Raw genomic sequence first — 16473 nt, 5'->3', positions numbered from 1 at the left:
ATACGTTGCTAACGTTGTGCTTCCACATTGATTGCCACTGTTTCTCAGCCGATTGCTTTAGATACTCAATTTGGTTGTAACTTTGTCCACAAGCCTTGCTTTCAATTCTCCATTACGTACTGGAATCAAGCAGATTTAGGTTGGGGATCTGTGGTGTCAGGAAGTCATTAGGCCAGAACTTTATTTTTTGGTCATATCCTGCCCGATTTTGCTGTATGTGAGGAGCCCTGTCCTGTTGAAAGCAATGATTAGCTTTTTTTGATTGTTTTGTAATCTTGAGAACCTAGGGAAATTCTTTTGTTTGCAAAATCATCAAATAATACTTGCTAGTCAATCTGTATCCAACAGGAAGCAAATTAGCTTCATCCTGTGTCCTTCATATGAAACAATACCAACCATAAATAGTGATGCCAGATGTTTGTTGATGGACAATTGACGGAGGTTGCAGTTGACTTCTCCAAACCATACAACCAGATCATTTTGCCTTTTGTACGCAGGATCCGCTGAAAATGTCTTCTAGTCTGAGGAGAACAAAAGTCAGTTTCTGTGATACCTCAGGTCATTGTAAAGTTTTTACAGCGATCAAATCGCAATTGTTGTTGTTATTTGTTGAACAAGGGAAGATCAATACATCGGAGAGTCTTGCCGGCAGCTTTTTTACGGAATTGGACGCCATAAAACGGCTTCTATGACTATCACTGATGTCTTTACCATTGTTGAACTTAACCCTGACCCTCGAAAAGATGGTTCTGCAGACATCAAGGGTCTATAAAATATCAGAATTGCTGAATGCGGTGAAGACTAAACCAGTCATTTCTTGCCTTTTTTGCTCCATTTATGTTAACATTTATACTATCAAAACTTGGTAAAAATGCGTTCAAGAGGTAAAAAATCAGTAGTTTCTTTGTTAACACAAGTTTTGCATAAAGTTAACCAAAACCTCTCAAAATACAATTAAAGTTATGTTTCAAAAAAAAAAAAAAAAACGGGCCGGTATATAAAATATCAGAATGGATCCAAAATATTTTTACATCAGCCTATGTCTAATCAATATAACATATCATTTTCATAAAACTACCTGCATCTTCTTATTTTTGAATTGGATCCCCGTTCCCCTAGTGATGATTAAGAACGACCAAAACTTAAAATTGTGTGTTCCATGCTTCCTTGTTTCCATAGATTTATTCATTATCAATACTTGACAAGTTTATCTTCCATAAAAATCGTTTTTTTTTAAACCGTTATCTTAAAGATATTAATAGGGAGTCTTAGGTTTTAAAGGGGATCCTAAAATAGTATTGAAGAACTATTTTAATTTTTGAGGAAATAAATGAATCCGATATAGAATGACTGCGTCTTCACTCTACACAAACAGGTACTATTTGTGAATAAATAGTAAACTTTCTGTGCTCGGGCGATTGATAACTTTGATTACCTATCCTTCCTCTGTCCACCATATAACAACAACTTACGAGAGTGGAGGAGATGTTATAGCAACAATGGGACTTCAAAATTACTTGAGATTTATTGGCTAGTGAAATGGTATCTAATCCCTCAGATATGTTCAAAATAGAGGCTTTTAAATTTATAACTATAATATGTACTTGTTTTAAGATATGTCTATCCATAAAAGTAAATACATCATTTGTTTATTTCCCATTGTCCAAAATGTTAATTATTTACACTCCAGTTAAATTTCCTTCATAAGTGACTATATTGTTACTAATACATAAATATAAAAGAAAACAGTGTAAAAGTTTGAAAGCAAAATTTAATTTGCTAATTGTTTTATTATTTTAAAACTGTTTTGTTCAACTATTCAAAGAAAGGGTTTCATGATGTATTATAATTACTTAAGTCTGCTCTTTGATGTAATTTAATGTATAATTTAATTTAATTTAATGTAATTGCAAACTTATTAATCCTATATTATATCTTCTATCCATCAAAAAAGATGTATGAAATACCAAAGTTATAAGTCATAAAGATAATAAAAGCAAATTTATTCAAAGTTGCACATATATGTATATTTATAACACATAATTATAGTTGTAAAAAATATGATATTGGACCAGTTCAATAGTTTTTGTTATTTCAACCTAAACAGGTTTTTTCTCCACAAACTGTTATATTTTATATTTTATTCGTGAAGAGAGAACCTTAAAGTATAAAATAAATTCTAGTTTGTCAAAGAAAAATGGATTTGTTGCTGATTAAAGGTGTCAAACCTTATTGGACTTAAATTAGAATTTAGTATCAACAAGGTACATGCACTGATAAATGATAAAATTATGTCATTGGCATGAAAATAATGTAGTTGGAAACGTGACGTCATGAACAATCAAATTAATGTTTTTACTTAAAAATGCCTGTTTTTATAATTAATGACTTTTTTTTATCAATTAATCTTTAGATATCTCAACTCAGAAGGATCACTATCATTTGTTTCAGGGAAAAAGTTTTAAGATCATGTCATGTGCTCTTTTGTATATATGTGATTTGTATAAAATAAAAATTGTTCCATTTACAAATTGAAAGATAAAAATTGAAGGTAATTTTTTTTTTTTCAGAAAAAAAAAAAAATAGTTGAGCTTACATAAGCAAAAAAAAAAACCCTAATAAGACAATGAATATTCCTTCCTTAAAAAAACTTGCTGACATCTGTCAAACATATGTATATGTACATATTTTGAATGTAATCTAGCCAATATGTATATAAAGATAGCTTTATTTTCAAAACTACGTTATATTTTACTTACGTGATAGTTTGCCAAAAGAAGTATCTATGATAAAAGTTCCCCAACCTTTTTTTAATGATTATTTAATCTTTAATAATTTAAAAATATAGAAAAAAATAGGACTCTCAATTGGTTAAAAAAAAAGAAGACTTTTAAATGAGAAAGTATAATAAAATTTTATAACATGATGGACTTGCAAGGTACTTTTAATCAATTTGTATTTATGTTAGCTAATTAAATATTTGAAATTGATTGAATTTGGTTATTATCTTATTTTTAAACCAATAAATCTATAGAAGGACTTACGTTATATAGCACGGACATGCACAACCTACGCCCTCTCGGGGTCCGGATAATATTTTGAATATAATTTATATATAAATGTTCATCTCATATTGTATTTGTAGCCCACGGTCATTTCAAAATAAAAGAATGTATGTTCACATTATCTACACTTCACTAATTAATTTATATTTTTTGATCATAAATTAACTGTTCGCCATCTTAATGGATTCACGAAAAAGTTATCAAATTTGCTTTAATATATATATTTCGCCAAATTTATTTTTTCATTCAATTTATGTATAATAGAAAACTTTTCATTTATTTCAATTCTGAAAAATGCATAAATATTTTGTAAGTTTTTTAGTGTAAGACAATAATTAGTCCTGATTTTCTCTTACATCACATGAAAAGTCAAGTAAATTAATAATCATGTAATATTTTCTTTTATAGTTTTGTTGATAGATTGAATCCAAAGAAATTCATTTGTCAAGTTTTTGATCTTAATTTAAAAAAAAACATTTCCAATTTAATATAACTTTTATGCCCCAAAATACAATTTGAAATTCTAGATTTGCATAAACTTTTTGTTTAATTATGTTTTTTGTGGCGATAAAAATAGAATAATGATAAAAACTTTTTTTTCTATTAAGTTGTAAATATGCTAAATTATATTGGCCATTCACATCAGATATTGAAATTCTTTTTTTTTTGTTGTGATTTGATTTGAATAGCTATTTTTTGGAAGCTATGAAAATAAGTTATCTTTTATAATCTTAAAAATTAAATGTAATCTAAAATAAATATTCGCAAAATTGAGTGTATTTGTATTCTTCAAAAAATTATTATCAGTTTCTATAAACAAATTTGTCGTATTAATCCTTCTGAGGTGCCATAAATTACACTTTTAGTTGCAAAAATTGGCGGGAATAGACATATAAATTTATTTATGACATTAAACTATTCTGTCTTAAAGCCATTTTTCTTCAAGGATATTTTCCCTTAAAATATAAATTAAGTGGTTATTATTTATTTTTGGTTTAAATTTATGTTTCTTTTGATTTTGTTAAACAAAAAATATAATTTGCTTTACTATAAGTAGCATTAAGTAGTTGTTTTCCGTTGGGATAATACTCTTTTCTCATTTTAAGTTTGTTTGTCTTTTCTAACATGAATAATTCATCGTCCCAATTTTAAATTTTCTGGATGACTTGACACCATTGGTACAAGTTAATCCCTCTGCATGATTCTGTACTTTCATTGTTATTTAACTATCTCCTCCTTTCTGTGAATTAATTGCGACACGGACAAACATTGAAATAATGAAGCTCTGAATTTTCCATTCCCAAGGCACAGAAAATACATTATTTATTTTATACTACTGATTTGTAGGCATAGCATGAGGATATAGCCATACGATATCGGAGCCACTTAAGTTCATACGAAGTAAAATCATTCCTCAATACTTTTTCCAGATTTCTATTAAAGCCTAAGATCCCTAGTCTACTTCAACGCCTCTTAACAATTGTTGCAACACTGTCCAACCTTTATATTAAAATAGGACATTATATTTTTTTTTTTTTTATTGTACATGAAGAATCCATCACTTTGCTAGGTATATTTAATTAATGTATTTTAATTAAAAAACCAGTATGATACAAATAGAAAAAGATTAATTAATACGTCTTTTAGAAATAGTTAGCAGTTGTTGTTTTATTCTAATAAATATAATAATTAAAGTTTAATTACAAATGTACATTTCTAAAAAATATCTATTCCAAATTTGCCGTTCATTTACAATTCACAGATGTTTGTTTTAAAAAAAAAGCGAAATAAACGTAATTCAAAAAAGAATTGTTTAAAAAAGCTATTTAACAAACAAACATTTATTATTTGTTTCACTTAAAAAAGTTCACAAAATATTTATAAATATATTTTTTTCATTGTATACAATTTCAATCAATAAATTGATCTATGGTCCTATTTACAGTACCAAATCTGCTTTCGAAAGTCTTAAAACTTTCCCTTCTACATATGGGAAACAATAATTACCAGAAAATATCAATGTCGCCTATTTTAAGACTTGGACTTCTCTAAAATTGACGACAAAGCAAAATGATATAGATCTGGGATTGTAAATAGATGGCTAATGAGCTTTATAACTTTTGGCTAGAGTTTTCCTCTAAGCAATGTACATTTATATTATATTTTGATAGTTCTGTTTTTATATTTTCAAAAGCTTTAATAGCCCAGGCATATAATTAGAGTTGTTCAAAATATGTCATAGAAATTGGAGCGGATTTTTTGTATTTGAAACATGAACAAAATTTTGCACTTTCTAATGTTGGTATCATTGTTATATAATTGAGGAGAAAGAAACATCTCAATATAATCTAATAAAAAGTGTGTGTTCCATTGAAAGGCGAATAGTAACAATGAGATTTTGTTTGGGATTTATAATATTAAGTAATAGAAGTAGAATTGAGGATTGAGATCATTGTAATTCACGCCCATAATATGTCCTTCTATATTTGGAGTAATATTTTTGTTTATATCCTTCATCTCACGACTGCTTGCAGCTGATCTAATAAAACCTCATGACAGATAAGCTACTATTCTCTGCTAAATTCTTCAAATTGTCAGAATTACCACGTTTATTTTCGATTTCTGATATTTTTACATGACAGCAGACATATTTTATATATCCTTGCATATATATACAGTCACCTGTTATCGTAGGCTCAAGTGTGTCGGCTACAAAATGGGTAAAATAATTAAGAAATTACTACAATGACATAACGTAAGTTCAGAAGAACATTTCTCATATTTTTATTAAAAAACCATAAATTAATAAAAAATTATTTTTAATAAAAAAAAATACCTTTACTTGGCTTCGTATTGGAATTTAGTATTTTTATAATAATTGTAACTTATGACTTTCCCTTGCTTCTTTTTCGTTATAAGTAAACGAGTATACTTGACTATTTAATCATCCAACAATATGAGAAGGAGTTGTCATTTAGCTTTTTAAAATTAAGTTATATAATTGTAGTTATTTCAAAGGTCTTCTAGCCATTTTTAGCGAGTTACCTTTGTTCTAACTTACAGGTAGTGATGAAAATCTGGTGGATTTATCAGCTCGCCCGTTTTTTTAGAATTGGTAATATTTATGAAGAATTAATTTTATGTTTTATCTGTTGACGAGAGGAGAAATCAAAAGTCCTTTTGATCTTGTGTGTCCCTGGATCATTTTTTTTTTCTCCCTCCCTCTTTCCCTCCCTCTCTTTTGGCGGGAAGGGAGAAAGAAAAATTGAACATCGTCTAGTGAATGTGTAAATTTGTGTCGTGGATTAAAGTGAGGGAAAAGTTATGCATTTTTATATTAGTAAAAAAAAGAAGTATATAATTTAAGGACGTGCAAATAGCCATCTATTTTTAAAAAAAGACTTTACAGACCAAGTTTGTTTGCAGAAAAATATTAAGAAAATATGTCAAAAGTGACGCTCGAATTTACATATTTCGAACAACAAAATATGTTCTTGGAATTGATGTGATGTTTATTGCATTAAAAGTTTGTGAAATATTTTTATGCAGGAGATGGAAAAGTGAATTAAATATTTCAAAGAAAAAAATAATAATAATTTTATTTTCTTTAACTGTTGTCAATATTATTTAACCCATGAGTTATATTCAAAAGCTTTGAGTTATTTTTATTCTCATAAAAGACAAACAGTAACCTGGAGTATATGTTGCGGAGTTATAATTAGAATTCCTTATTCAACTGAGAGTAGAATTGAGGATCAACAATACTGTCATTCTCAACAATGTCCTTATTTTTTTCCTTCCCCCCTTCCACTTTTCATAGGAGATTGTAGCTGATGTAATAAAGCTTTATGACTGCTAAACTGCTCTCCTTTAGAACATTTTTCAGATTTTTAGGGTTTTTTTGTTGATTTTTTTCATTTTTTTCTCTCATGCCAAATTACAAACGATATCCAATACTACTTATAGGTATTTAGTAGAAGATGCCTAAAGTCTGCATTTTAAATGGATAATTTATTTTCCAACAAAGGCTTTTGGCAGTACTTCCTGTATCTTCCGGATATAAAAGAGAAAATTATAATTATTTTGTAAGCAATTCGTAGTTTTTGTTAAATTTAGCAAACCAAAGAAGTCATAAATATTTAATCAAAATCATACCTTGCCAACACTTTTCTAATAATCATCATTTCTTTAAGGTCTTAAATGCCTTTAAGAAGCTCTCTTTTATTTCTGCATTTATCTCTCCTCTTTTATTCTTTATTTTACTTTTCTTGTGACATGTTTTTTTTTCCTCATATTATTTTTTGATGACCCTTAAGTCATAATTGATTATAGGGTATTAAATATATATATATATATAACTAGATATTTTTAATGTATAAGGTCTAAAAACATAGGAGGTGCAATGGAAAAGTACAACTTATTAAAAATATTTATATAGGGACTATTTGATGTACTGAGTGGTTCATTAAAATCTGAACACATTGAATTTCAAAGTTCAACAGATATATTTTTAATTAAGAGTTAACTTTCAACAAAATGAGTACTATAAATATACATGTGTCTGAGATCTCTTAATCATAAATGTAGCCGCCCTTAGTGACAATAATGACTTCCAGGCGGCAGCACAAGGCCTGGCACCCGCTGTTGATGAGATCCTCTGTCATTGCGTCCCAGTTTTGGCAGACAGTGGCTTTAAGGGTCTCGTTGTTTTGTATGACGTGTACTGCTGGACTTCCCCTCGATATGTATGCAAAATATTTAGTCGAGGGGGTGGGCATCAAAAAAGAGTCTTGCAATGGAGGAGATAAGTTTCTTTCTTTGCTTCTGTCAAAAGTAGCATCATGACCCTCACAAGGCTCTTTCCACACACTTTTTTGAATGCTCTCTGGACAGTCTGGTGTGAAATCCCGATATTTCTGGCATGGGCTTTCATAGATTTGGGGGATTAGCCTGGGCTGTTTTCTTTAACAGATACTTGGCCAATTTGGCCTTTTTGCAAGAGTATTTTCTTCTCTCTAACGTTTTGAGCTTGCTGATGGCGTAGTGGACCTGGAGACGCCCAACGTCAATGAGTACGCAAATGGAAATTCCTTGATCACATTCAAGTGTAATTTTCTAACTTTTTGCGTAAGCTACAGAGCTCAAGTTTGTTTTGTTTTGTAACTAATTGTTTATGCTTTAATATATTGAAATATGAATTAATTTAAATACTTCAATCTCCATTAATTATTGAATTAGTAAGTGTTTAGATTTTACTGGGCCACCTGGTAAAAGAATAACCACTCTATACAATTAAAACCCAGAAAGATCTCAAATTCTAGACAAAAAGAGAAAATCAAACATATGTCGTAAAATTCAATTTACTCATTTTCATCATCATCTTTTCATATAAACTTGACTCTGGGCGTGTTTTTTTTAATACATTACATGATTATATCATTTAAAAACCTTTTTTTAAACTCTATAGAGTTTTGCTACGAGACTAGCTCCGTGCATCTACAGACAAGTTGTGCCAGAACAAGTCTTTGTAAATGTTGTGGCCAAGTTGTAATTCAATTAACAAACTGTACAAGTTGCAACCAAACAAATGAGATATGGAGTGAAAAATACAGAAGTTCATCCCTTTAAAATCAATATGTATAGGTTCGATACAAACTCGTTTCTGGTTTTGGTACATTTAAGATGAAAGGGCTGTGTTCATGAAGGGGGGTACCATCTATGGAATATTAGAGTTGGAAAGATGCGATGTTGGACTATTTACATAGTAATTTACAAAAAAAAAGACAAAGGAAAAACTCCTTTTAAAAAACAATAGAATATACCTTTTTTTTATAAAAAAAAATATTTTTTAACATATATAACATTAGAACTCTCTAAAAAAACGTCATTAAAAGAACTACGTGTCATCTAATTTTTTATTTACAGTAATTACAGAAAGAATGAACTTTAATTATTTTTGAAGAAAGACCTTTATTAGATATGAGAAAGATGAATAGTCTTTTTTAAAAAGTCATTTCATTTTTAGTCAGAAAAGTAAGACATTAATTTTTTTTTTAATATTCAACTCTCACCCCCTCAACCCCCTCCCACTTCAAAGAAATACTACTCTAGTACTGTCCCTGATAAAATGTATATTACACAAAAAATTTATTTCTAGTTATAATCTTACCCCTAGAGGAAAAAAATAATGAATATTTTTAAATGAAGAGTTAAAGTATTTTACGTTAGATGCGGTTTAGCAATAAGGGTATATATAAAAAAACCAAATGAAAGGTTAGTACATATATTTAGAATTATAAATCCTAAGCTTTTTTTTTTCACATACGAGTTTTGTTATTATTGTAAACTTGAACAATATTTGTTTTTTCTCAAACTGTTATTACTATTCTTCAATTCTTCAGGAGAGTACATTCAAATATCGAGTAATTATGCGAGATTGTGCTTATAAAAAATGTAGAAGAACACTGATGATTTCTTGGGAAGTTATCTTTGATATTAATTCAGCAAAATGTGTCTGTTTGTCGATGTAAAATTAGAGTAATAACCGGATGCTACCAATAGTATTTAATAAATTTGTGTCTTTAATAGTTCAAAATGCAATGACAGTATCAATTTATAGTTTGTTATTAAAAGGCCTCACCTTGAAATAAAATAAAGCTTATGAGACGTTAAAACTGTTACTTGTACAATCTACTTGTACAAGTAAGTATGTATACATATAATTAATCATTTGAAATTTTAATCTCCAAAAAAAAAAAGGGCTTAGATACAAAGATCTATACATAAATGCTTTTATTCATGGTAGAGTCCTACTTACTAATTACATGCCTTTGTTTTGAATAAATTAGAATGTATCAAGCATAAAAAATAATTTATATGAGCATTAAAGAGTTAAAAGTATTAGAATATGTTTGTCCCTAAAGGACTATTTTTAATTTAGTTTGTTCAATTTCTTGTGATGTCTTGATGTTGGTTCTTTAACGTGGGCTCATATATCGGGAAAATATCTGACATCTGCATCGTATCGATATCGGAGAATATATTTAGAAATTTTTATATTCAATTAATCTGATATTTTTTATATTGCGATCAGATTATGGAAAAAAATAGCTGAAGGATTGCTGTTCAAAATATTAAAAAAAAGGAAAAAAATATTTAACCCTACAGAGTATTAAGACGAATGAATGCATATGTTATGATTTATGTAATTATTTGCACTCCAGTTGTGAAAATCCCTTTTAAAACGTGATTAGTAAATTGAATTAATCAAATTTATTTTCAAAGGTTATAATAATTTCGTCAATTCACTTTGGCATCATTATTAAACTATTTTACACTCCAAAATATCAATTAAATTGTAAAAAATACTTGTATAAATATTAAACTCCGAGAAAAAAGGATTTATTTTTTCAACGTCATGGATTATTCCTATTGTTATACTATAAAATATCTATATTTTCAATAACATTATACTTAAATAAGAATCCTAACTTATTTTATAATCAATAGAAAATATGTATAAGCCAATTTAGATGTGTTTGTCTGTCATTGCCTCAAGAAGGCACCCTCTTGTTGTAAAGAAACAAACTCAGGCTTCTATTGATTTAAAGTTTTTGATTTAATAATAGTATAAAATAGTTGGAACCTAATGATAAAGTTACTTTTTCCTCAGGTTATTATAGAATTGTAACATTTGAACAATGTGTTAATACAGTTCTATATGAGTACACAGTGGATTCACATTTATTTATTTATCATTGCAAGCTTCCCCCCCCCTCCTCCCATGGGTCTGTAGTAAAATTGTCAAGCGTTGACCAGTCCACAATTAAAAAAAATTGCTACCATACACATATCGATTAAAAAATTACTTAACTTTTTGCTCACGTGCTGAAAAAATAATAAATTCGATGAAAGAAAGTTTTTATGGGGTTTTTAGATATTATAGGCCTAATTCATTGAATGGACATTATGTATATGGTTCTTAGGCGCTTATTGTTACTTAAATAAGTCAATTCATGTTGGAATTTGATTTTAACTTTGGACCATTAAAAATTTAGAATGTCATTAAATTTGAATATAACTGCTAACGACTATTTATAATTTTTAAAATAATAAAAGATCTACACTTTATGTTTTTAAGTTGTATTTATTTGGTGGCCCTTCAAAAATCAATGTTGTATTTCTACTTTTATCAACCTTTCATTTTCTTCCCTTTAGAATAAAACTTTTTAACAAAATATTTTAACTTTAATCATTTTAACGTTGTCCCTTTTTTCTTATTGTTTTGCCAATATTGGAAAAATAGAGTGGGAAAAAAATGTATATATCTCCAATTGTCTCCATTAACATAAATTTATGTGGAATAACAAATATTTTTTGTAGGTATTAATAAGTTTTATGCTGGTTTATAAGTTTTTTTTAGTTTCAACATTTAAACATTTATAAATCAAAAATAATTATTATCGGTAGTGATACAATTTATATTTATACTACATTTCAATTAAGTTTAACCCTCCTAAATATAATTTGTTCTTTTTTTTTTTGTTTTCGATCAAAATGTCAATGAAATATTGTTTCATTTCCTAATGTCCTTTTAATTGACTAGATTGAGTTACACTGATTGTGTATGAGTAAACATTATAGTGTTACAATTACTCCATATGACGTAGGAATTGTTTTTGAAGTCCATATACATGAAGTTTATTTCTTTTTATCGAACCTACGCACAATGAGCTCAATAGAATAATTTCTACAGAGTGTGTTGTCCATATTCCTTCCTTTATGTAAATCTTAGAAATCAAATTAGTACCCATGAATTTCTGATGAGGATTCGTGTATTACATAATGTTATAGAAACACTATTATTATTTTGTAGCTATTGTTGTACGCCATAGTTCCTACAAATAAGAACTTACAAAATCAAATGGAAAAACCAACTTCTTTTAATCAAAACATTTAATTAAAATCACTAAATTTCAATTAAAAATTGTTAAATATATACGAATAAACCCTAAAAAAGGCAATATCAAGATAAATAAAGAACTCCATATAACTTAATTAAATTTTTCAGATACATACTGAAAAATATGGATGATACGTTGTAGATTCAAAGGAATAAAGAAGCATTTCTATCAATCTGATACTATATAATATCCTAGTTCAAAAAAGTCCGAAAACTTAAAGATATTTACTATTTTATACAAAAGTTTAAATGCCAAGGGCCACCTGAATATTGCTCACATGTTCTAAGTTTTATATTAGCAGTAATATATTTACACACTTAGAACCAATTCAATGTGCAAGTTAGAAAATGAAGAGCAATACCTTGATTTTTTAAGTACACAATAAGATCCCTTGTAGTGTCCATCTAACATCGTTTGATTAAATACAAATCAATCGAAAGAACAAAAATGCATTTTCAATTTAATTACTGCAACTCAAGAATATAAAATTGCATTAGATTAGTTGTGATTGATTTACGTATTTGATGCCCAACTTAATTTAAATTAAAGACGACTTTTACATCGTTGCATTTTCATTGTCAATTCTATCAAGATTTATTGACAACATTCATACTAAAATAACAATAATTTGCTCACTATGAAATAATTGAAAAAATTTTATACCAATGTAGATATTACCAAAAATTTAAAATAATGATTTATGATCCACTCGACTATGTATTTTCCAAATAATAAAAGTCATAGCATTGTCAAAAAAAAAAAATGAACTGATTTAATGAAAAAGGTTCACAAGTTAATATAATCATCAAAAACAAGTAATAAAAATGAGTTATTGAAGACGCTTAAGAATGTTTAAAAAAAACAGGTCAAATCCATACGTTAATTTATAATAAACTAGAATGACACTTGGTAGAGTGCAAACCTCCACCTTTGGCCATCATTCCTAAATTGGAGGTTTTGCTTTGTGAAGCATTTTAATTTTACATAAGGATACTAATTTCAGCTATCTAACACAATATGTTTCAAACTTATTGTCGATTATGTATTTTGAACGTTTTCTAATATGACATAAACATTTCAAAATTTAATGGCCTCCTTCTTTGAGCATATATAATGTTCGTACCATGAAAAATAAAAATAAAACTGAACTTTTGCCGTAGTCCTCGTGACCAATAGGGAAACAAACAGAGGCAAAGACATAACGTCCGTTCGATTTTATTTTTTTTTCGAATTTTCCATCAAAAAATAAAATTGATTTGTAAAAACAGAAATGTATTTTTTTTTCCGAAACGTTTTATAAAATATCAAGATGATTTAGTATTATTTAACATTTTGAAAGATCCAAATAAAAGTTAGAAGCACCAAATTTAGTTTGTAGGTTCATAGTAAAATATTTCACAAACATGGGTAATAAAAATTACCCTCTCCTTGAAAGTCAAATTAATCTTACATTTTGATAGATATGAATCAAAGTTTTTTCATTGGCAGAAACATGCATTTTTATATTTAAAAAATAAGAACTCTTAAAAAAAATTTAAGATTTGTTGCATGTAAATATTTTTATATATTTATTAAACTATATTTAAAGATTTATTGTTTTTATAAAAATTTTGCTCTCTGTAGGCTGCAAAATCAAAAAAAAAAATTTTTATAAAAGACATTTTAATTTTTCTTAATGTAAAATATATCGAGAATATCCAAGGAAAAAAATGATCAACATGTGTAATAGCTACGCATATATACGTAAACAATTCAGTATAGATCAATTCTTATTACAAAGCTTTCGAGTTACAATTCAAATTAAGAGTAAAAAATCCATCAATTAATCAAAAACATTCAGTGATATCATGTTCAAAGTTCATTGATTAGATTATAAACAAATTCAGATTAAAGGAATAAATCAATTTTCTAATAAATTTTATATTATTTATAAATCATTTCTGCAAAAAGAGAAAATAAATTAATGAAAAACAAATACCTTAGAAACAGTATCAAATAGCTTTATTATTTATTCTAATAAAAAATATATAAAAAGGTTGAATGAAGCTCCCTAATTAATAAGTAATAAATAGAGGAAGGGTGAGGGGGGGGGGAATAATCCATTTGTTCAATTAAATAATTTATTTAAATAAAGTTAGAAAGAAATATCAATTATTTAAATTGAAGTGAGAATAATTTTTGATTTGCTAAATACAATTTATTTTTGCCAATAATGTCCGTAATTTACAACACAATAGGATGTTAGAATGATTTTTCTCAAATTCCCCTTGCAGTAGCAAAAATGGATTGTCACAATTAGATAATGATAAATAAATAGATTTTATAAATAAGACAATTTCGGGGCCAAAATATGTATCTCAAAACAAATAAAGTTTCTAAACTATAGCTGTAATTATTGAATATCTTAACTAATCCCATAAATTTGTGAATACAATAGGTATATTTGACTTAAACATATTTGCCATATTGGGATGTATAAAACTATAAAATAAAAAAATAATATATAATTTTCTCCGTTTCTTCATTTTTTCTCAAGATTGTCTGTACGTTGACGAATCACATATATGGCTTTCAAATATGAATATAATTAATTTCTTATAATTTGTTAAATAAATAATTATAAAATGACAAATTTATCGGAACAATAACTCATAAATCATCATGAAACCTTTACTTTATAGAACCAGAAATATTAAATAAGATTATTTATGAAATATCTATACAATTACTCTTAAGATCGATATTGCAAGTTTTATTTAGAGAAAATTAATCGAACCTAAGTACTTATATCAAAAGTACTATACATGGATCCATAAATCTTTTGCATGAATGTGTCAAACGATTTGCATAAACAATGAAGTTGTAATTTATTGAAAAGGGATGTAATATAATCGTATTTAGTTAGTTATTTCTAACATTACTGCCAGTTTTTAATGGACTATGAAATCTTAGGACGGATTACCTTTGAGGCCAGACAGAGTATCATCAATCCCTGAAGAACAATAATATATTCGTATCTTTTTTCCATTTATTCTATTATATTACACTTTTAAAGAGAAGTTAGTAGTTTGGTGCCTCTAATTTTACTAATTTTATCTCCATACTCTAGAGTAAAATATATATATACTGTGTGTTTCGTTTTTTTTTATATGATGGAGCGACGGATATTGTGAGTAGGAAAAGGCTTTACGCTGTTTTTTTTTTTTTTAGAGACGGGGTAAATATATAAATGTGTCAGAGAAAAAGCAGAAAGAATCTACTCTATGAGAAATTCCTTATTCTAAACGTAGCTTCTATTGACACAAGTTCAAAGAGAAAATGTTCAATGGTGTCCACATTTAGAAAATTTGTGCTTTTTTTTCTAAAGTTTTAATGACTCTATAACTTCAAAAAATTTACAATTGTATAATATGATATATGTAAATTATACTACAAAATATTAATAATATTTTGGGATGTCATAATAAAAACAATCTTCAATTTTTTTTTTTTTTTTTGAAGAAATAGAGAAAATTACATTTGTTTTTAAAATTCATATATAGTCATTTTTCTGTCAAACTAGTTATCAGATTAAAAAGAATAAAACTGGATTATAAGAGGTTGATGGATTTTGATTTAATTTATTCTATAAAATCAGATCCATCCACAATTACAGTCTTAATGCAATGCTGAAAGCGAGAGAGAGAGCCCTCGCCACTTTCTCCGTTGGCAAATCCTATAATTCCTTCTAGATCCGACAGATTAGTTCGGTTTTGTTGTTCAAGGGGGTTCAGTTAGTTTGTAGTTCGTTCACACGCTACACAAAAAGAGTTCCATAGGGTTAAGATCGGGCGAGTTTGTAAGCCGAAAGTCCGTCAAGATGAAGACATCAAAATTGTCCTCTGGCGCTATTTGAGACTTTTTTTCGAGTTGTGGCGGGGAACTTAGTCCTGCTACCACATGTAAGGACTTCCATTTGTAATCATGTCGATCCAGGGTTACACCCTAGTCTGTAGAACGTCCAAGTAGATCCTGAGGCCTTGGGGAAGCATATGAGGAGGGGTGATGATGCATTTGGAGCTAACTACTTCGACCATTTGACCTCAGCACCTATTTATGTTCCTTCAAAATCACCTTTAGTGGCCTCAAGTTACCTCCTAACCTTGCAAATGAACGTTACACTGAGTCCCCGAGTTCGAACAATTGTTATGTTGTCACAACCAGTAAAGATTCCGAGGAAGCCTCCGTGCCTTTTCAAAATATTTGAGACAATGAATTTGTTAGTTGATTATATTTTTTCCAACTGGTGCAGAAAAACAGACACCTAACTTTCCGAGTTACCAAGAGAGCACTACAAAGCGGAGGTACACATAGCTTGCGCACTCTGTACAAACTCCCAAACATCTCATAGAAAGATTTAAGCCCATTACAGGCATTGTATTCAAATTTGTAGAGCAGATTAAGAT

The 16473-nt window shown here is 28.2% G+C and overlaps 1 protein-coding gene across 1 annotated transcript in view; it reads right to left on the bottom strand.

The window, feature by feature from the left end:
- LOC121128420 (spondin-1) overlaps positions 1-15167 on the bottom strand; it is an 87937-nt gene extending 72770 nt beyond the window's left edge. Inside the window, exon 1 of the mRNA XM_040723999.2 lies at positions 14991-15167. Within this exon, the coding sequence (XP_040579933.1) occupies positions 14991-15056 (66 nt within the window). The 5' untranslated portion in view covers positions 15057-15167. The remainder of the gene's footprint in view (positions 1-14990) is intronic.
- Between the last annotated feature and the right edge of the window lie 1306 nt (positions 15168-16473).

This window comes from Lepeophtheirus salmonis, chromosome 13 (assembly GCF_016086655.4).
Source record: "Lepeophtheirus salmonis chromosome 13, UVic_Lsal_1.4, whole genome shotgun sequence".
Taxonomy (NCBI): Eukaryota; Metazoa; Arthropoda; class Copepoda; order Siphonostomatoida; family Caligidae; genus Lepeophtheirus; species Lepeophtheirus salmonis.
This window is presented reverse-complemented; position numbering and strand designations above follow the sequence as displayed.